Source organism: Myripristis murdjan, chromosome 22 (assembly GCF_902150065.1).
Source record: "Myripristis murdjan chromosome 22, fMyrMur1.1, whole genome shotgun sequence".
Lineage (NCBI taxonomy): Eukaryota > Metazoa > Chordata > Actinopteri > Holocentriformes > Holocentridae > Myripristis > Myripristis murdjan.
In genome coordinates, this window is record NC_044001.1 from 8,161,662 (window position 1) to 8,184,310 (window position 22,649).

The window sequence follows — 22,649 nt, forward strand, 5'->3', positions numbered from 1 at the left end:
GTGAGGAAGGACACAGTGTCATCAGTTTGAAAAAAAAAAAAAAAAACCCTACTCACTACTTACAAAAGTCCCATATTAATTATAGCTTGTTTCTTGCAGCACAGGCCGGCCACCGCTGACCAAAATGTGACAGCAATTATGAGTCATGTCGGGGAGGGCTTGAACCACAAAGTCCTAAAGATCAATTTCTGCTGAGAGACCTCAGTGAGATGTGTGCATACTTTGTGTCTGAGAGGGGAAAAAAAATCCCCATCACTGAATTTTTCACACATGTTTCATCATGACTGTAAAAACCTCATTTCATATCTGCCACAGAACTGAACTGCTACCATCAAACTGGGCCTTATGTGTGTTTATTTTTGTTTTTATTCATTTATTTGGAGAGGTTTTGATACTCTGGGTCACTGCACCTGTGCGCTGCAGATCTGGCACAAACCCGCTGTCTGTCATAAAATTTGAGGCAGGTGTTTATGAGCACCAAGAGCATCCCAGCAGACACCCAACTTTAATCCGCAGGAGACAGGTTAGGCCCACTCACCTTTTCAGCTTCAGTGCTATGCTGAAAATGAAAGTGATACCGGTTTATAGCGGGGCTCTGGCTGCCAAATCATGATGAGGAAAACTGAAAAATGTTCACAGTTTACACACATTTCTATGCAGCACCAACTACACTGTCGCTGGCTCATGCTGTGCAGAGGGTTGATGGGTGCATTCACCCTGCAGCGGCAGCAGCAGTGCCAGGGCATCCCCTTGTCATGATGATACAGCGAGCTGGAGCTAACCTCACAAATGACAGCCTGCACGTCCGGCGGCTTTGGTTTAAAGTTTAAAGGCCCCCGCGGACTGAGCATAGCGCAGTGCCATGCTGTGCCGCCTTACCTCGGGATGCAGTTCGGGGAGGATCCGTCTATTTCCCATGTTGCGAACAGGTTCATGGGGACGGGTCTGTTGAGAGCCCCGCTGCCGGGGAAACTCAACCGGCCACTTCTCTCCGCCATAGTCCGGGGCGGGGGACAGGACGTCCAACACCGAGCTGGGTATTTGTAAACAGCAGGCTGGTGCGGGTTGCTGTGTGTCTGGCGGCGCGTCGGTCAAGTCGTCCCCGCACACGCTCACATCCGCGCAACGTGAACGGCAGAGGACGCGTTCATTCCCCCCGTCCTTGCTGTCCGCCCGGGCCGGTCGGGATCCTCCACACTTGGCGGTGCCAGGGAGAAACTGCAGAGAGGGGCAGAGCCGGAGTGAACACGGAGCGACCGACCGCTGGGCTTGTTGTGCCTACCACGCTACTCTGGGCGGTATGGGGGGTGATTAGTGCCGCAAGAGAAACAGACACTACTCACAGTGGATTTCAACACCACACTGACATGCGAGGAAAATGCCTTGTCAACTCATTCTGCATTTGATAATGTATGCAGAGTTTACAATAAATCCCCATTCCTGCAAAACACAAATTTGTGCATGAAAGCCCAATTTTATAACAACTTCATACAGCACTCCACATTTCTATAATGATAAAATAAAGTGTTTATCATGCCAGGCCCAAGAACTAGTTCTGGTTGGAATATGCTCTCTATTGATATTTAAAAAGTTCCAAAAAACAAAAACTGTTGCATTTCCTATTGACTTGGTTTTCCATTTCAGAATTTGAATTTTTGAATTTTATTATTTTTATTTTAATTTTTTATTTTTTGCTACTGTTGTTGCATATTTGACCATTTGTTTTTTGTTGTCATGGTAGGTTGCTATTTTTGTTTCATATGTAGTGAGTGTGACTTTAATTATTGCATATTTTTATTGTTGCTGTTTTTGCGTGGACGCCAGGAAGATTAGTGACTGCTTTCTGGAAGCTGATGGGGATCCAAGTGAAGAATAAAGAAACCGAGGGAAGGGGCAACACATCAAACATGGGCCCACACTGTTGCTTAGTGTGGAAAAATTTGGTTTTGTTTTGAGCGGGATCTGCAACCCCTCTGTTTATGCCTTTTTCAACAAATTAGTGCCCCAGCTGGATGTTGGAATTATGAGTAATTTGTGTATTGCTCACTAGATCTATTTGAGCCCCATATTTGATATATGGGGCTGTACATTTTAAACTTTAATTATTAAATAATGGCTTTAGGCTATGGGACAGACAAAAAAACACCAGTCTGCATCATGTGAGGTGTATCTCTGTCCTGTCAAAGTTAAAATAGCGTTGATATTGTGGTTTATTATGGGATTTTCCATGCCCATCTCACTGAGTTCAGTGTTAATGGCATCAAAGTTGAAAATGAAAGTCGCATGACATGTTGTTCCTTTTTTCTATATAACTTCTTTGGAAAACAGTGTGTTGTTACTGACTCCTGACTGTTACTGACTCCGAGGCACATCAGTGGTGCATTTTTGTTTACTAAAACGTATAAACTCTTTTTCATTTCCTACAAGACTATAGTTGCAGTTCTGCAAATGGGAATTTAGCAGATTGAAGAACCCAGAATGTGTGACTGTATATGCAAGAATACAGTGGCAGAGACCTACTGAGAATAAACTGGTGGTTATCTGTTGCAGAGCTACAACATGAATGTGCAATGCAGCTGTGATTTACTGACATAATAATTTCATCGCAAAATGAAGAGGCACATTAGTTTTAGTTTGTCTATGTTTTATCAACAGACAGGTGGTAGAAATCCTGCAATACTCACAGGAATACAGTGCATCTGCAACAGAGCGATGCAGCAGGAACAGCTTTTCGCGTTTTTAAAAATCAGTGCACTTTAATGAATGTGCAAATCAGTCACGTTATTTGCTTGCAATACATTGTGGTATAGCATGTGAGGACAGGCTAAACACATGGAAAAACACATATGCGTCAGAGAAATATGTACTTTTGCACATCATTGGTTATCTTGATCCTTCTCTCCTTTCTGTTACAACACACAGTAAACACAACTTTACCACTTGAACTCATTTTTTATTTCTTTTCAAAAGAACAACACATATTCCCTCTCTAATTTATTACCTTCCATTGTCATTTGTTGTATTTTATTCCAGGGGAAGATCTAGAAAAATATTCACAGGGGCTAAAGGGTGGCATGAAAATTTTACCGGGTGGCAGAGATATAGATAGATAAAAAGACAGAAAAAAAGAAAGTACAAAAGAAGTCATTATCACCTTGGCAAATGCTACCCATAAACTGTATGAATACAGACCCACTAACTTGACTCAGTTCTGATTATTCTAGTTTCTTAAGAGTTGAAAAGTACATATTACTTTATTCTGGCTGTATCAATGGTTACCTTCCTATCACTGGTGAAATCACACAGATAATGAGAAGAATGATAAGTGCCACTATGTCATCTTATGCCACATTCACTTGCACTCAGGCAGCAGATTTTCAGTCTTGCAAATTTCTGACCAGCAACATTTAATTTTTTTTTTTCTTTCTTTGGGATAAGATTGTCCAAACTGGGGTGGCCAAGGTCTATTTTTAGGGTTGCAGCTGCCATCCCATGCCACCACAGCAGATCTGCCCGTTTTAATCACCAGGTACAGATTCTGCACATGTTCAGCCTCTTTTACATCCAAATTAATCCCAGCTACCATCCACCACCACACCGACTTCACAAACAAAATTCAGTGCACACCACTGCTCCCAGAATGACAGCTCCTCTGATTGGTTAATGCTCTTTCTTGTTGGCCAAGGCTTGTAATTCCGCTTCTCCTCCTCCAGCTGCTTCTCCGTGGTATCAATCACCCTCCATACACAGTTTTCTCACCCACCACCAGCCTCAGGAAATAACGTCATCCGCGGTGTCGGTGCGCTCGCCGCAGTTTGCCGGCTCCCCTGGCAGGTGCACTGCAGGTCTGACCGGATCCCGGCCCGGGCCGTACCGATCCGATTTCCACACCGTCCTTTCATTCTTCACTTTCCTCGCCCTGAAAGATATCCAAACGCCTCGGATTGTATGTTGTGCACTGATGGAGCTCTTACACTCTCATGTTCTCAGTGCTGCATGTAAAAGGCAAGAGAGAGAGAGAGAGGCAGGAAAGTCTTACACTGCCCTTTGCACTCGCTTTCTTTTACATGGTGCATTGTTTTTTTTTTTTTACATTTTCCCAGTCTGAAATGCTGAATATGAGATGAATTTTGAATCAAGGTGACCTACAAGAGGAGACTTTAAAAACCCAGTTATACCCTCCCCTGCATCCGCCCTAAATCACCAGTCCACAGTAAGGGCGCTGTCCTGTAGCCAAGACGAGAATGGGGGGCCAAAAAAAAAAGTTTCTTTGCTTTTTCTATAGGGTTCAATTGAATAAAACTTGATTAAAAGCGCGCCTCATCACTGTTTGTGTCCTTTCACACTTTATCCCTTGTATTCAGATATCCACATCCTGTATATACTGTATTCTCCCTGTTAATATCCCGCTGCCGGTCTGAAGTTGTCTCAGTGCAAGCTGGCACTGCCACCATGTGGTTACCGGCCTGGGTCAAGACATACCCCCTCTGCTCCTCCAGTGGACCTCCTCTTTTAAGAATTTAACTTTTTTTGTTTGTTTGTTTCTCTTGAGGAAAGCAGCATTATCATCTTTGCACAATCACTGACTTTTTGCACTTTGTATTTTTTGTGGATAAAGGTAATAAGACTGGCATGGCCACAATAGCTGAATACTACCAAAGAACCCAATTACAGAGCAGTTTCCTCAGTAGCAGCTCCCCTCACCTCTAAAGGAAGTAGGCCTAACAAAAAAAAAAACCCACAATAACCTATTCTGCTTTTTTATAATAGGTAAAGGACAATGCATTTTACCACAGCATGTGAATGACAGATACGGGTTGCCTGATTTTTTTTTTTTATTTATTTTTTTTTTAATTTTATTTTGTACTTAATGACAAGGCAAAGACATATCAAAGTGGACACTGTTTTTTCAGCAGACAGTGACAAGGGAAAACTGGAAAGAAATCACAGGGTAAAAGATAAAAAAAAAAGGAGACAATGATACTCGGAAGCTTCGCTAGAGGGCAGTGTTTTGCAGGTGGTGTCTGAGGGTTAAAAAGGGAAGAAAAAAAAATAGCGTCAAGATGTGGTAATTGTCATACGCTTGTAACAGATTTGCTGTGAAAATCGTCCCCCCCCCCCCCCCCCCTCCCCATTACAATGATATAACAGCAAAATGTGAACAAACGCATTTCTTCAGCTGTTCTCCTCTAGAGAAAAGTACTCACTGCACAGAAAGGATTTAATGTTTTCATGTTTAACTGATTTAAATTATTCCTGAAGACTGGCCACATCAAAGTTAGACGAAAATAAAATCTGTCTGTTTGTACCTGGGGTTTTGTTTATGTCTATATTACTTGTAAACACAGGAGTGAAGAGGATGTGTGAGTGTGATCTGATCTCTGGAGTAACAGATCTGAGAGTTGTGAAAGCACCTCTTAGTCATACCTTTGTAAATACACATGTACTGCCATCCACACAAGATATCCTTCAAAAAAAAAAAAATCCTCATGTCGCCTTCCCTTCTGAACATTATTGCAAGGAGAAACTGCCAATGGACCATGCAACTTTTATTTGTAGGAAATCAACATTTTAACTTACAGATATTTCTCCCTACTACAACAGCCACACAATCCCACTGCATTCTTGTGTTCAGACCCACAAGACCTTACGAGGTACAACTTAAAATAAAGCTCTGTAAGAGGAAAGAAAAGCAGTTACCAACACGAGACGAAGTCCTGCACTCAGCAGCTTCACACAGAAAACCAAATCATACTAATGCCAGAAGCCAACACCATTTTACTTAAATCACCATCTGAGATGCTTGCATTTTTTTATGTTCACATATCAGGGCAGTGAATACAACATGTGTAGAAGCACTTACTACAGTACCTCCTGAAGAGTATAATCACAGTATCACGGCAATGTCATGGACCTAGCATCAAAATAAAGATATATTTATCGATATTTTGGGGAATTATTTCAATTCCTGCCTAACCTTAAAGCACTCCGGACACCATAGCAAAGCAGAGTGGGTGGATGGAATCATAACATGGCAACTACTGGACCAGACACGTGGCTATCTTGGACAGTGCTCCAATCTTTTCTGATCAAACATTTGGACATTTCGAACACAAAGGTAACTCTCAGGACATGTATCCTGTAACAGGTAACATTACTTACAGGCAACAAAATGTTTTGTGTCATTCTACATTTCATCAAAATGTGGAAGGCTTTCCAAAGAAAAATGTAAGATTTCTGAGCTGGTAAGGAAACAAAAATATTATTTTGGAAGCATAATCAAACTAAGATTTTAAAAAAAGCTCCCAAAGATTACAAAGCCAATGCTGGTACAATCATGACCCACGCTGTTATTTAAAAAGAAGCCATCCCAAAGACAGCCTCTCCCCTTCATCACAAATTAAACAGCCATCACACAGGCCTGTGGCCTGCAACTATGGTCTCAAGAAGCACCAGTCTGTTTCACTGCACACAGCTGGACAAATCTCAGTGTTGGCTTTCTGCTGAGGCGGACCGGGACCGGGACCTGGACCTGGAACGAGACCTGGATCGGGACCGGGACCGTTTGTTCTGTGCAGGAGCTGGGGAACGTGAGCGGGACTTGGAGCGGGAGGGAGATCTTGCTGCTGCCTTGCCCCCTCCTGTGGTCTTCTTCTCTGGGGTGCGACTGGTTGATCTGGAGCGGCTTCTGGAGCGGTTGCGACTCCGGGAACGACTCTTTGAGCGGGAGTAGCTGCGGGAACGGGAGCGGCTCTTGCTTTGACTGTTGGAAGAAAGCAGCAATTTGATGACAGCGTTAGATAAGAAATCGACTCAACCCATGTAATTATGATATTGTAGAAAGTCTGGACTGAGCATAAAACAATTAAATGACAACCTCCAAGTTTAACTAGGCAAGATATTTTATGTCAAAGTGCACCAGTTGTTGCATTGCCTGACATGCCCTTGAGATTTGACTCCTTTTGCCAAATTAAGTTCAAATGATGGGTATGGTCACTGGTGGGATTTATACTCCTCACACAGGACGTGACACATTGAAGCTTAAGAACAAAAACAAAAGTTTAACCTAAATGGAATAGAGCAAGCACTCTTTCCAGATATCTTTTCATTATTAGCCACCAAGGTGAAGAAAGTTAGGTCAGAGGAGCGCACAGTTTACATTAGCTACAGTACATGCTTTCACAACAAGGTCAACACTTATCTCGCTCTGCCACATGGAGCCAGCTGCAAGTGCAAATCTGCCTCAGGCAGCTTTAATATGAATATTTCCAAGAGCAATGGTAAAAACAACTCACCTCCTCCTGCGATCCTCATAGATCTTTATCTTACGTCCATTTAAGTCTGTTCCATCAAGCTTGGCGATAGCATTCTTCATATCACTGCGAGTTGCAAACTCAACCACCCTGAGGATATTAAAATACAAAGATGCTATTTAAAGGGGAAAAACATCCTAATACATTGTCATCATTTTCAGAAACAAGAGGAATGAAAGAAAGGTTTAGATAATAGAAGAGAGAAACTCACCCTTCATTTTTATTGGTTCTGTGAGCATCCACAAAGGTAACATCACCGGCTTTTCTCATCAAGTCTTTTAGGTCCTGTTTCAAAGCATAAGTGGGATTAGTAACCAGCAACACACTGTGATGTGCCTGTGAGAGCCTTTTCAAACCTGGAGTGAGAGAAATGAGCAAGGCAGTATGAACCAACATTCAGAACTGTAACTTGGATTGCCTACTTCCAAATTTCAGGGCAAAACAATACATATGTATATGTATATAAGTTCTTATTTCAGTGGAAATCATGTAGGAACAGGACCCACTGAAAATGCTTCATGAGAGAGGACAAGCGATTCCTTTACCCAAAACAAAAACTGTTTTTAGGTCCCATTACTTGGCTCCTTAAATTCGCACTTGTTTGTAAGATGATTGGCAAAAAATGAACTGAACAAGTGAAAAACTCTGTAAAGTCTGGTAAATTACTGCCGTTATGGATTCCATGTGTTTAGTGATAAAACTTAATGTATTGCACTATTCAAGTTAATATTAGATGCATGGTCCAAAGTATGTGTGATTAACTTTTGTACAGTTTTACTGGCGGATGACAATTAGAACATGGGTAAATGAACAACAATGTTGACCTGAGGTGTTTTTTTTTTTTGTTTTTTTTTGGTTGCTACTCAATGAGCTCAAACCAGCTACATTGCTTACACAACTTTTCTCCCACTGCCCGCTATTTGTGAAAGTAAAAACTACACCCGCTAACCACCCAAAACCCTTACAAACCCAATCACATGAGGTTTTTTTTTGCTACTTACCATTCCATACCCAGGAAGATATTAGCATAGAGCCACTTGTCCAAATAGCAAATGGGAACCAATGCAGTGTTAAGCCCTTGAGAAACGACCTCGGCCTTGACTCGGAATCCGGCCTCCACAAGTAAGGTACCACCAGAGAGCAAGTGGGGGGGAGGGGTGTGCGATCAACTCAACACCCCCCAGCTCCATCAGCAACAGAAAAAGACCCAAACGGGAGAGTGTAGGGACCGTGGATTTGAGGGGGGTTACAGCAGTCGGGGATGCCAGACCACAGAACCTCCAGACTGTGGCTACGGACCTCCTAAGGCTACCGTATCCTGCGCTAGACCACTTTCACCCGCTACGGGGCCCAGCCAAGACTTAGACCAGCGGCAACTGCGTGTAAGGAGAGGCACCAAATGGACACTATTCAGACAAAGAACCAGGAGAGGGCGCTATGCACTTCAGACACCTCCGTGAAGGGGCGTGCATGCAACTCCGATAAAAGGAAACCATATCAGTGCAGCTGTTAAAAAACAGTTAAATGTTGTTGGTTAGAATGCCCATCAGCATTAACAGTGCTTTCTGTGAAAAAAAAAAAAAAACTAAAGTAAAAAATAGACAGGGGGGTTGCTATTCTACTTCACAATTTACTAATGAGTGCATATCTATTTTTTTTTGTCTTTTCTTGTATAGCAATCTGACTACTGACAAATTGACCCGGAACGATCAAATTGCTGCTGCTTCATAAAGAAAAAAGTAATTAAAAGGTGATAATAAAAATGAATAAATAAAAACAACTAATACATAAAAGAAATTGAGGTCATCTCTCACCTGCCAGCTTATTCGCGAAGAGAGGTTCTCTACAATGAGTCTGTGCTCTGTCCGCATCGGAGGGCCATACCTGTATGAAAAAAGTTAATTTAAAAAAAAAAAAGGGAAAAGTTATTCAATATTTACACATCAAGGAAGACACAGACAGCCTTAAATGTGACTTAAAATAATCTATCAACAAAGAAAGGGCAAATGCTTCACTGAGCTGGCTGTGGGTACGTCAGGCAAGCTGGAGAAACTCCAATTATGAACAGAGACTTTTTATTAATCCATTTTTTCCCCTATTGGTCCTGACAGAGTAGCCACTATCTTCTCATTTCGTTGAATGAATGTGCATTTATTTTCCTTGTGCAGTTGTTGTCAGCCTAAGGACTATGTCAATATTTGATTTTTATTCAGGTGGTGTTATAGCCAGCTTTCATTTAGCAAATACTTCAAGTTATTGATTTGCCTTTTTGTTTGCTAATGCTGCTAGACAAAGTAACGTACACTCATGAAACCTCTTCCAGGGCTTCTCGTTGCTGAAATACGGTAGGTTTATTTGAGACAATACTAAGGTCTGCAATTTATGAATTTGATTTTTTTATTTAATAATTTGAATGGACATACTGGTCTATTCATCATTATTCATTGTATCTGACTCTGACACATCCACATAATCCTGAATTAGTAGTTAAACACCTGTTAACAAACAAATGAAATGGCTGACGACCAACTGAAAGTAAAACCCAATGTACTCCACTCATTTTACCTAGGCAAAGTAAGTTGAACTCTTTTTGATTTGGTCATGTTGCGACAATAAAATCCTGCTACTTGCCAAAATGTTTTTTCTCCAGTATTTCTTCACTATTTGGCAAGAGGCAGCAATTTTAATGTTCAAATACTTTTATTCTTAACCGTTCACGATCTGAGAAAACTCCCCAAGTGTCACTTTGAATGACAAAGCTTGGAGACGACCGTTGAGAAAATCTTCACACGAGAGAAAAACACTCAGGGTAAGTAACCTGTAATACGGGTTTTGATCATGTTGGAGAGTTTCTTTGACAACAGTCCTTCTTTCCCTTTGTAATATCCTCTTTTAACTGTAGTCAAACATCTGCAGATGCTTTGCGTAACTGTTTGGTGAGGGTTTCACAAAGCCAAGCTAAGGCTACTGTACCTGGATCCGCTGCTGCGAGATTGGCGATAGCTGCCAAACCGTGGAGAAAAGCGCCCCATGCCAGGACCACCACCTCTTCCTCTCCTAGAGCGAGCGTGCTCAATTGTGACCCTGCAGAGAAGAGAGAGCAATTCTTACAATAATACAAATATTACATTAACCTTGATGAGAGAGGGTGCATTATTATTGGTTTACCCTTTATTTCATTCAGATTTTTTCTAATTGCTAGTACAAGTCTTAAATCTGATAAATTTAGTTTTGATATGCTTTTTTTCTTCTTTCAGCTTTACTTTGTAACCTTATTTCTTAAGACACTGTACATTTGCCACTTTTCATCTCCTTTTAAATCTACTGCAGGTTTTTTAAGATAATCTCTATTACGCCAAGTTCTCCTTCAATCCATGATGCTTTACTAGATCTTCCTGTAAATTATCTTAATGGGCTATGTCGATCAGCCACAGGAAAAATAGTTCAGTAAATAAGCTGAAGGCATTTTCCGCCTCATTTAAAGCCAACACTCAATATCTGTTCAATTTCCACAAACATTCTTTTTGATCTCTTGTACGGTACTTTAGGCAAAGCTTTGGGAGTTGTGTTTTGTCTAACTATAGCCATTATGTTATGATCACTAACCCCACATGTACAGATACAGCTTTACAGCACATTCCTATGGCCACACAAAACCTCTGACTGAAGGTTAACCGAGAAGGGGGGTTAACCTAGGATTTGTCATTAAACACTCTAGAAAAGCTAGGAAATGTTTAACTTCAGTGTAAGTTGGTGAGGCGGGGGTGCACCAACAAAGAGCTCACAGCACTCCAGCACCAAACATCAGATTATGAGAATAATTTACAGTTTACAAAGTACTGTTGCTGAGGAGTAAAATCTATTGAAGCCATGATCCAAAATGGAGTCAACTTTGATCCTAACCTTCAAGTGAAACTGGTTTAACCAAACAAAAGAGCCGATACAAGACTCTGAGATCAATACCTTTCACTACACAGCTCTTTGCCATTCAACTCGTACACGGCGTCGTCGGCGTCTCTGTGGTCGTCAAATTCCTGAAAATAAACAATAAAATTAGTTCGGTGCCGGGCATGGATTCAAACTCTATTGAGGCAGGGGTTCATAATCGATAAATAGCTCGACTCACCACAAATCCAAAGCCGTTCTTCAGGTTGATCTCCCGGATCCGTCCGTATCCCTTGAAGAATTTCTCCACGTCCCTCTCTCTGGCGTGGGGGCTCAGGCGGCCGATGAACACACGACACCCGCTCATTTTAGCTGCAAAACAACCGAGAAATTACAACATTATTAAAATTCAAACTACTTAAAGTCAGCGCAAGTTGTCTACAGTTACAATCCTGGTGATACTGACGGTAGCTGGCTTTGTTATTTCTTAAACTTTCACATAACGCCTGTTCGCTAACGTTAAGGTGACGTTAGCTAGCTAGCTATGCTAACCTAGCTTGCTAATTCTTCGACTTCTTTTAGCCTCCCAAGCAAACATCCCCTCCCGCTGCCCGAAACACAAACCTCTAGTGTTTAAACAGCCGTGTCAGGACTTAAAACGCAAATCTGGCTGAGTTCCCACCTCGGTTTCTATTCTCGTTTCTTCCAAAAAATCGTTGTTTACAACCGCCACTCGCGGAGCGTCATGCGCCTGGATCAAAATGGCGAGTCAGTGCAAAGTGCACGCAGGGCGGAGGAAACGCAGCCCGCGGGTTGCCAGGTTGGACCCAAGCTGCGCACTTACTTCACCGCAATACGTTAACAGTCAACGCGTTTAAACTAGACAACTTTGCGCCTGTTCCATTTAATAAACTGGATTTAATAATAATATACGTAAACAAAACAGTACCCAGTCCGGACGAATTGCTTTAGAATTTTACTTTATCGTGAATATTTGCGGAGATTTTTTTGTAACCTTGAACGCAGGATACTCCAGATTTGGCAACCCAATTCTGAATTTACATTGGAACTGGAAACCCACATTCACTGCAAGCAGCTCTGACCCAACTGGCTGTGAATTAGACTTATGTCATGCAACTTTCTCCGTTATTATTTTATAGCCTTAGGCTTTTCTAGTTATTGCTCTTCATAGCTACAATCTGGATAGTATTTGCATATAATTAATAAATAAATATTTTTCAATCTGGGGTCCTTGAGAGGGTTGCAAGAGGTCCCAAGCTAAAAGAGTAGATCAGTTTGAATTAACTTATGTGACATTGTATGCATGTATATGTCTGGTTGATTTGATCATAATTACTAGTGATCCTAGTTTGATCATAATTTGGCTATACCAACTTTTGTAATCTCCAGACTTTACAATAAGATGTTCTCAGAGGGGATACCATCAGACAAACTGCTGTGACCTGGGGGTCCGTGGCCTTTTGCGCTTGTATTTTGGATGTTCCTGATGTCAACAAGATGTGAAACCGCTAGGCAAAATGCTTTTTCCTGGTGCCAGTAACTTGGGCTGCATAAAAAGGAGCAAGACACGTTCATTGTTATTCAGTCTGTTTATTCTAATACTATATCATTCTTGAAATAGTCTTAGGTTAGGAAAAAGAACATACAAGGTTAAGGTTGACACAATACAATACAAAAAAAGTATCAGTCTGGTCTGTTCTGTAGAAAGTGCCGAGGAATACTGATCACTGTACAGCCCGTTTCTACTCAGAATATACAAAATAATCTAACGGCAAAATAATCTGAACGCAATACACTTGGTGAAATGTAAGACTATGTATAAAATAAATAAGGATATAGCTTATTGGACAATATAAAGTCAAACATGGCCAACTTGCACTTTTCAACTGCGTTTGTCAAGGTGGTTAATAGGAATGAGATGACTGTAGTATCACATGCCCTTAAGTCATGTGATTTCCTTCCTGAGAAAGGGTAGCTGTCCACTATAATGCACTACAGCAGGAAAATAATTTGAGCGATGGGAGAGGGAATAAGAGCAAAACAAGGTGCATTTAGGAAAGCAACACAGCAACATGAATTCAAACGGGGTCACACCACAAGGAGCCCGGGGTCGCCACTCTCCACATCACCACCACTGTTGCTGCTCAGCTGAAAAATAATCTGTAACAAGGACGGCAACAAAATAATCCATAACAGTAACACTAATAATCATAATAAATAGCCTCATCACATCCTGTTTTTCCTTTAAATCTCACTACAACGAGCCCAACCTCTAACCGCTCAGAGGAAGCCGAAAAGATAAGTTTGTGACAAGGTCGGGTCACAAGCTCTGACACGGTCTGTCTCCGTAAACGTGTCACAGTTTGAGTGAATCACCCACAGAGATATGAACTCAGAGAGCAGTCGAGGGTGGAGTTTCATCGCATCTCTGCTCTTCTTCTACCCCGCGGCAGCTCAGTCTTTACCGGCGAACGCTCATTTCTCCATCCCATGGCTAGAAACAGCAGAGGAATCTGAAATCTGTAACACCCCAGCGATGTAAAGCTTCACAGAGAGCAAAGTTGGAAAAAATGTAAAAGGTGATTCGACCAGTATGCGCCCAGACTCACCGTTCTCTGGGGGTAAATGTACATGTCCTGGTTTGGACGTTATAGCACAATAATATTGTATAAACGTCATTTAGATATAAAAGCTTAGACAAAAATTGTACTGGTTCACAAAGTCGACCTCTTTTTCATTGTCAGTGAAGCAGCTTTGATGCTCTGTTACAACCGCTGAGATAAAATTACTGATGTTCACAAATAGTGACTGGGCTGCCAAGGTTGTAGGAACAGCATAAGTGAGCTCTTAAATTGAACAGTTTTCTCCCTTGACATAATTTGATTACAGCTATCTTTCACCCAGAGTAAAAAAAGAGGTCCCGTTTCAGATTTCAGGTTTTCTACAAAATGAAAAATGAGAGGAAATACGTTAATGATATGATCAGAAGTGTGGCGCCCCAGTTTTGTCTGGATGTTCACTGTTTCGTCAGATTTTGTCAATGTGCAATATTTTCACTAGTTCAGAACGGACTTGAACAAAAACAAAAAGGAAAGTCTGTGCCCCGTAACCTTCTAAAAATGGCCAAAGTAAATTACTAAAGCTCCACACAAAGAAAGCAGGTTCAACAATATCAACTGAAGGCCACATAGAGGTTATTGAACAAGAACTTGTTGAAATTTCAGCAGGTTAGCAACTCCTGGTCGTGTCAATATCAGTAGCCTCAGGTTTCTAACTATTCTACAAAAGCAGCTCTGGAGGCAGGGCAGGGAAGAAGGCTGACAAAGGTTTAAAAGTTCATGGAAAAAGACTATAATACTGTACTACAAACTTCAGATCTACAAGTAGCTGTTGTCAAGTCTGAGCCGCGCTTCACCGCTCGGGACTCAGGTCGGAGTTTGCCTCTGTCAGCCTGTCGGCTCTCAGGGCGGACGGGGCCTCTGTAGCTCTGAAGTCTCTGGCAGCAGCTTCCGTCCAGGAGGAGGCGACTCTTCCTCTCCTGCCTCTTCGCTCAGAGGACAGACAGTATGAGGTCAGGTGGTTGTTCAAGCCTACTAATGCCACTGTAGCCACTGCCGAGGTGGCCAACAGGTCCAGAGGTCAGCGTGTCCGGGGTGCTTCAGACCCTCGTGTGGCGGCAGCTGTGGGACGAGCCCGAGCCGGCGGCGGCTGCCCCCGACGGGGAGGAGGGGTCCTCGTCGCTCGACTCGTTCTGCTCCTCTTTGTGGAGCCCGAGGCTGATGTGGCTCTGCAGGGCGGCCGGGGTTAACCACTCCTTGGGCAGGCAGCTCTGCAGGAAGGGGATGCAGGAGCTGAAGTAGGCCAGCCTGTTGACCCAGCGAGGGATTTCCCGTCCACACAGTAGCTGGAAAAAAAAAAAAAAGATATATCAAAACATGTGAATTGAAAAGTGAAAGTATTGTCCTGGTTTTATTTCTACAAACGACAACAGTCGACAATAATTCGTTAAAGGTGCATCATAGAGTTTTGACATTGGAAGAGCATTCTACTATACAAAAAAAAAACATTTTTAGCACTGGAAACCGAATCTAGAAGATGCTGTATGCGAACAAAATTGCTGGCCATGCTATTGTAAACAACAGCAGTGAACTGGAAACTTTTCAGTGTCTGGGGACCCATTTTCCCCCCTGAGGACTGTTTTTGTTTGTTTGCTTCTCTAAAGAATGTCATCTGTATTTTTATACAGCTTATTATAATTATTTTCTCCTTTTCTGAGTTCCAAATTTGTCTCTCAAATCTACATATTGCACCTTTAAAAACCGGCGTCAAGTTGCTGGGATTATCAGAACACCTTAACTTGTATGTGGCGATAAGTATATGATGGTTATGTGGATGTACTGCATACTTTTTGACTTTATCTCTGAGCATGTTTGCAGACAAACATATCATTCTGCATCTTTATGTCTAAATGCATATGTATGTATAAATATCCATGTAGTGGAATTCTTTTTCCTTGTGCACGATTTTTACTTTTCTTTGTTTTGAATCATAATTCTTGCACAGTAACATTGCGGAGGGGAAAATGCAAAACGGTATCACAGGCAGCCCTTTAGCCCAGACTGACCTCAGACAGCGAGGAGGAGAAATGGTTGCAGTTTTTGTGCATTAGGTGATAGGCATTGCCCTTGAACTCTTTGCCTAGTTCCTCCATGATTTTGTCTATATCCTCCTCTGTGAAGTCTGTCGTACCCAGAGCGATGGCCTCCCTGTTTAAAGAGAGAGAGCGAGAGAGGAATGCAGTCATGAGCGGGCCTCGTTTTATTGCTGATGTCGAGCAACGTTGCAGTGAAACTGGGCGTGTGAAGTGGCGTACACTCACTTGAATTTGAATGTCTCTCCTAATTCAGCAGCATTCCCAGGGTTTATTTCAAAGATGCCACTGAAGGGATACGGGTGCCCCCCGTATGCAAATTCTGCATGGCAGAGGACGAAGACGCAAAACACAAGTTAAGGTTTCAGACTGAAGCCCCAAACGACAGTGATTACACAGAAGCAAGTAATTAATCATTGCCACACTGTACTTATGTCATTAGGCCTGACTAATTACAGTCACTGCCTCCCTGTATTTGCAACAGTGTAATGAAAAACAGCGACAACGCTCGGGGCACAGTGTAATGGATAGGGTGCAGTTTGCAATTCAAGATCTCTGTTATCAAACTGAATTACTTTACCTGCAACAGGATTTGAATAAATATTATGTTTCAGCTGTCTACGTGGTATCTTAGAAAGCAAATAGTCTGTTAATAGGTAACACCTAGTGAAGGAGAGCGCGTGCAGAGCTCTGACTGATGCAGTGCAGCAAGCATTAATGAAAAATAAGAAAAAATATTAAGCAGCCAGCAAGCCTACTCAGGATAAGCAGTTTGGAAAACTAACAAATAAATGAGTTTGTCCTGCATTGGGCTGCACAAATGTGGCAAGGTAGTGAAAATGTTATGTGTAAACTCCAATGTTGTTGATTTTCATGTTTTAATGTAAACTCTAAAGGTTGAGAAAAGTTTATGGCTTATAAAACCCTTTCAAAATTCAAAAATGCACCAGGGTGGAGCTGAAAAAAAAGGCTGTTGTCTTAGTTCCTGAAAAGCCGACATGTTGACAGATAGATAGATAGGTTTCCATCTGACAACAGCGGTATATTAAATTTAATAACGAAAATTGTGAGCTCGTTACGAAAAATAGGTTTCATGCAAAATACATTACGCTGGATTTAGCAGGAAGTTCAAACGCCTGCCTCAGGAAAGACGACATTTTGATTATCATCATATTTCTTGGTGCGCAGTGCACACGGCCAATATTTCTGGTTGCAAGGGCATAATGGAATTCCCAATGATCTAGTTTCATGCTGGCCTCTGCGTCTCAGTCTTTCTTTTTCTTTCTCTCTCTCTCTCTCACACACACACACACAGAAACACAGACTGACACACACACACACACACACACACATGCACAACACATGGTGACTCAGTGATGACTCAACCCAGAGAAAAAGGGGTCATATTATCAGGCCCAAAATTCCACATCCCATTTTAAAAAAAGACCAGACCTCATCTATTTCTGTGTAACCGGCCGCCTGTCTCAAGATCAGACGTGATAGATGGTGCTGGGAATGTGCTCGCAGCAACTGTAATTTGATTTCGCAGACAGAAAGGAACCTCCATCTTACCTCTTCCGTAAATCTCAATGCCTGAGTGGAAGACTCCAATACCCAGATTGGAGGTGTACTCATTGATCCAGTACTGGAGAGAGAGAAAGAGAGAGAGAAAGAGAGAGTTATTTTGTCAAAAATAGAATTATTATTTCCAGCATGGAATGACACTGCAGCTCAGCGGAAACTATTATAATATGTATTCGTGTGGCAGCCATAAATAAACGTGTTGCTCATATTTTAAACTCAGTCTGTCAGCAAAAAAAAAAAAAAAAAGAGCTTGCACTTTGTTTGCTTCCTTGCAAAATAAGTTGCACTTTGCAGGAGATAAACTGATCGCTGTGACATTTGCTGGAGAAATGTGTCTGAAAAGATAAAGATAATAATTATTTGACCAAATGTTATGCTCATTACCACTGATAAAGTCTTCTGGGAATTTGTGTGTGAATTCCAATTTCCAATTCCGTCAATGTGCCACCAAAATTTGAATACACGCAAGAATACACAATTTATCGTGCAGTTCTAGGAGGCTTGTAGTGACGTAACACACCTACAAATCATCCACACTGTCTCTGCTCTGGTGGACAACGTCAATATTTCTGCACCAGACCCATTTAAAGTTGAAGAACTGCCCGCTCTTTGAATAAAACATTGATTTTCTGCTTCACTCTTGCACTTGACAGCGGTGCAACTTGTGGCAGCCTGCGCTATCTCTGCAAAAAGTCGTCCGCTCCTTTGTCTTGATGTGCTTATCCCTGCTCAGGGTCATGTGGGCAGGGTGGGGAGGGCGGGACAGGCGGGGGGGCATCCCAGCATGCATTTGGCAGAAGGCAGGGGAAACACCCTTGACTGGTGGCCAATCCGTCACATGCTACACACTGACAGACACTCACAGTCGTACTTATGGGGAATTTTGAGTCTGTGGTCCAGCTATCACATGCAAACCATCATCGGCAAATCATCAAATCTGGGTCCTGCTCGATCTGAGGTGACGGTGCAAACCTCCGAGTCAACCTGCCGCCCTTTACAGCAAAACAGTCAGGCTATAATTCATGGCTGCTGCCCACCCCCACTGAAGCTCCCAAACCCTTGTAAACGCCCCTGAGGAAACGCGTTAAAAGCTCACCCCCCCAGCTGTCCCTTATGAATAATAGAAGACGTTTCCTGGCTCAGTCTGATACAATAAAAGCATATCCACCGCTGTATGTCAACAGAGTCTTCTAGTGTTTCTGCGGTGACCTCTACCCCACTGGCTGACTTCTGATCTGACAAAGGATTCACCATGAGCACCAACGGAAACCTCTCTCTCTCTCTCTGCCCTGACAGGAAAAATAAATTACAAGGACCAAGTTTACACCCTGAATAAGACAAGTCGCCCATCAAAAATGCAGGGGCGCATAAACAAATGAGTCCTGGCAGCATTCTTGGATGTTTTTCAGTCACTGGCTGGCAGATATAAATCACACTCCTCCACCTCTGTGCCTCGCCTCTCGTCTTTGTGAAATCATGTTGCATGCCAGCGCCGCTGCAACGATCCATGCGGTCTCTCCAAGCAACCCGAGGGCTATGCAGATATACGCCATGCACCACTACACACATCCTCACGGTCACAGCGATTTCACGAGGACGACACACCAGCTCGCCGTCATCATCATCATCCCTCTCCACATAATTCAGACTGGGGCAGTTTTTTTTGTTGTTTTTTTTTTTTACTTCACTCTGACTCTTGTCCTCATGCGGTTGTGTTTATTTCTCTGAAGTATTCAAGACTAAAACACTGCCTCTCGCTGTCCCTGTCCTCATGATCTCTGTTTTCTGCAGACGCGCCCTCCTCGGCAGCCCCTGCATGACCTCCTAAGTCCCAACACGGCACAGCCACACTGGAATTTAATCAGCCGTTTGAGCAGCTGTCACGTCATCGGCTCCACTTATAGGCCCTCATCTGTGAGACAGCTTGAAGACATCAGGGGAGGGTAGAGTGTCCGAAACTGCACCTGGCTTTGTTCGTATGTGTGTGTGTGTGTGTGTGTATGTGTTTCAGCTCTCCTGAGCCAAATCACTATCTCAGTTGCTGATAATACATCTGCATCGTGCAACTGGTTTGTACTCACACAATTTCTCTAGGTATGCTGTGTCCTCGGATGACTCTTAAAAGCCAAAAATTGAAAACACTTCAAATGCTTGACATAATTTTTTTTCCAAATATAGACGTTCAAGTGTGCAGAACATACCTGAAGAGTTAAAGACACTTTAACTTGACACTGATCCTCTCATTACAGAGGTTCCAGACTGTAAGAGTGTTACCATATTGTCAATCATTCAATTTAATTTTCATTGAAAATTACAGGTTTCCTTTCACGGTTTATGGCTGTCTTTTCGTTTTCTCAGCTGGTGGCGTGTTTTACAGTGAGAACACCCTGCAAAATAACGCACAAATGTTGAAAATGGAAGTTATTCTGTGGATTCAGAGCAACATGTTGCGTAATATTCACATGGGAGGGTGTTCAGCAGTGTGTTCCCATGTGAAGACCAGGCAGCCAGTGGGCAGACATCTGAATGAAGACCCTTGTCCTTTGCTGGTTTGAGTGGGTGTGTGTGTGTGTGTGTGTGTGTTTGTTTGTGTGTGTATACATCATGTGAGACAGGCTGTAGGCACAGTGACAGAGAGAGGCTCCTGTTTTACAGGCCAGCGCTCAGGGCAGGACACCAACTTTTTTTTTGTCAATAGGCCATGAATGCCAAACTTCACCAGCCACTCTCACTACTTTCCAACTAAAGTTAACTTTTAAAAAATGAAACATCACCTATAATTAATGTCTAGTTGAGCAGATGAGCTAGAATTTGGCTGCATAACACAGTAGCATGCATGCAGCAGCCCACATAAAACTACACTGACACCTCCAAGTATGAACTGCATGGCTGTAAAGGAACTACTTGACTTTGTACTGCAGATTTTGCCTCCTGTTCGAGGACGATGTGTGTGTAATCCTGCTCCCCAGGTGCCACAGGTGTGAAGGCACAGCACTGCCTTGATATTCATGTCATTAAGTGTGTCTAAATGGGCTTTTTTTTCCAACATCAAAATAGCTGTGAAGGGCACAACAGAAACAGGTGCATGTTCTTGGCCTGCTAATTCTGGTGGTGCGTTCACTTACCTTTCGAAAGCGGTGGGGAAAAAAAAATACAAAGAGTGTGAGTGAAACTGGACAATGCCTTACCATATCATACACATTAAGGATGACAGGTTCATTGGCCATGATTTAGTCCTGAGATGGAAAGGCAAACGTCCCACCCTCGACGTTGTAAGGTCGTCAGCACCTCTGAAGCCCACTAAAAACACAGGATCACACCCCGGGCAGCAGGATGGCTGAGGGCTGATGGGAGGCTGTTCATTCCCCTGGGCACCGCTGCATGGGAAGCGGCTTTTTTTCCTCCTTTCTTATTTTATTTTATTTTATTTTTTTTATGTGGCTGGAAAGATGTCCGAAGCCTTGCAAACGTCTAAAGGGAGGTAGAGGGGAAAAAGAAAGCGGAGACTAACGAGATGTCAAGGAACCATTGTCGGTGCAAGCAAAAAATTTAAAAAATAAATAAAATCAGAAAAGCGTGAAACTCAAATCACAGCAGAGGCCGGCGAGTTGTAGCGGCCCATCTCACGGCTCCAGGAGAGGGGAAGAGAGAGAAATAAAAAATAAAATTACAATACTAATTTAAAAATCAATCTGTTGCACGGAGCGGGGATCGATGTTGACAAGCCAAAAAAAAAAAAAAAAAAAAAAAAAAAACCCACACACAAACTCAAAATATGAGATCAGCAGCAGCAGCCAGGGTGATAACTTGATCCAAAGCGGACATCGGGCCTACAAGTGTTGAAATGTGAAGCGGGGACAGCAGCAGTCGCCGACGGATCGCTCCTCTGCGCTCATGGGCGGCCACTACGGTGACAGGGCAACCAGATGGAGGCTGGAGATGGAGACTACGAGCCATTTTGGACACCGGGTGTGAAAAGCAGAGGTGCAAATCCGGGGGGGTGATGCTGGTGCCCGAGCCATGGCGGTGATTACAGCCGGATGAAGTCAAGTTCACAAGCATCTCCCACTCCTCCTGCTGCTGATGTTGTGGCCCGCATCCCGCATCATCCTCACGCCACGGCGTTATTTCCCCCCTCCGCTCCGGCTATGGCTGCTCGATTCCTCTTCCTCTCTCGGTTTCCCCGAATTTATTTCAGGAAGTCTCAACCCGGCCCGGTTCCATCTGTGTCGATATTTCTGCGCTCCCCGGCAGCCCACAGCCTCTCTCTCTCTCTTCCTCTCTCTCTATCTCCCTCTCTCTGATTTGGAGTGAAGCATTTGATTACATCATATCTGCCTCCGAGGCAACATCCTCCTCCTCCGACAACTGATCTGAGATATGGGGATGGTGTGTGTGTGTGAGAGAGAGAGTGAGAGTGAGTGTGTGAGAGAGACGTGGTGGGTATGGTTGGTGTGATATGCCAACAGGTATATTTCAATTTACTGCGTATTCTCCGTCACATTTATTTTATTTATTTATTTATTTTCCACTTTTGTTTTACTCGGGAAAACCGGTTGCAACAACACGCGTCAACACTCGGGCTTTATTTTGAAAGTAGGAACCGGAAGTGCCTTATTTTTACACGGCGGAGAGGAAAGCTGTGGATTACAATTTAAAAAAAAAAAAAAAAAAAAAAAAAGATATTAAAAATATTATGTTTGTGATCTTACATTTATCTTCCAACAAATGATAATTCAAACTGGAATAACCTCGCACAAGTTCGTTTAAAAATTCTATTACGTCCATATAGTTTAACCTGTTCTTCTTTAAAAAAACAAAAAAACAAAAAACAAAAACAAAACAGTTCTACTGGATATTTTAATAGTTTTACTTTTACATGCACCCCCATTTACTTAATTCTTCCAACTTTATTTTAATTTTACGGTTGTATTTTGAAGGACCCAAGATTAGCATCCGGTTATTCTGGCTGTCGCTGGTCCACTTGACACTTTTGAGCACTTAATTAGGAAGCTAATAATTATTTCCAACAAATCCATTATAACTCCTACTAACTTTACAGAATTTGTCTCTTCATTCATACTGATTTCCAATACTTAAATACAACATATTGATCATATTGAATTTCTAATGTGTAGTGTTTTTTTTATGTTTCTGTGAATGAAGTTGACAAATAAAACATCTAAACCAACCTG

At 42.5% G+C, this 22,649-nt stretch overlaps 3 protein-coding genes across 8 annotated transcripts in view; all 3 read right to left on the minus strand.

Annotated features, from left to right (window-relative positions):
* Nucleotides 1-1,265, minus strand: part of pacs2 (phosphofurin acidic cluster sorting protein 2) — a 63,820-nt gene extending 62,555 nt beyond the window's left edge. For 2 of the 4 annotated variants that reach the window (XM_030044016.1, XM_030044014.1), the window contains exon 1: nucleotides 880-1,265. In XM_030044016.1, coding sequence (XP_029899876.1) covers nucleotides 880-998 — 119 coding nt within the window. In that variant the 5' untranslated portion in view covers nucleotides 999-1,265. The remainder of the gene's footprint in view (nucleotides 1-879) is intronic. The other 2 variants (XM_030044018.1, XM_030044017.1) reach the window with 1 other exon arrangement.
* A 3,864-nt stretch (nucleotides 1,266-5,129) lies between these two features.
* On the minus strand, nucleotides 5,130-12,018 carry srsf5a (serine and arginine rich splicing factor 5a). 3 transcript variants are annotated; one of them, XM_030044045.1, is made up of 8 exons: nucleotides 11,881-12,018; nucleotides 11,440-11,570; nucleotides 11,277-11,347; nucleotides 10,287-10,397; nucleotides 9,128-9,197; nucleotides 7,525-7,598; nucleotides 7,296-7,403; nucleotides 5,130-6,763 (listed from the first exon to the last, which is right to left on the minus strand). In XM_030044045.1, exons 2-8 carry the CDS (start codon nucleotides 11,563-11,565, stop codon nucleotides 6,487-6,489), a joined length of 837 nt encoding a protein of 278 aa, XP_029899905.1. In that variant the 5' UTR covers nucleotides 11,566-11,570; nucleotides 11,881-12,018; the 3' UTR covers nucleotides 5,130-6,486. The 3 variants fall into 3 exon arrangements, with proteins under 3 accessions (XP_029899905.1, XP_029899907.1, XP_029899906.1); XM_030044047.1 differs by having other exon boundaries at nucleotides 11,440-11,578; nucleotides 11,881-11,978; XM_030044046.1 differs by having other exon boundaries at nucleotides 11,823-11,976.
* Nucleotides 12,019-14,125: 2,107 nt separating this feature from the next.
* LOC115353929 (deubiquitinase DESI2) lies at nucleotides 14,126-21,185 on the minus strand. The gene is made up of 5 exons (XM_030044053.1): nucleotides 20,643-21,185; nucleotides 17,443-17,515; nucleotides 16,099-16,192; nucleotides 15,844-15,985; nucleotides 14,126-15,123 (listed from the first exon to the last, which is right to left on the minus strand). The coding sequence occupies exons 1-5, from the start codon at nucleotides 20,679-20,681 to the stop codon at nucleotides 14,878-14,880; spliced, it is 594 nt and encodes a 197-aa protein (XP_029899913.1). The 5' UTR covers nucleotides 20,682-21,185; the 3' UTR covers nucleotides 14,126-14,877.
* Between the last annotated feature and the right edge of the window lie 1,464 nt (nucleotides 21,186-22,649).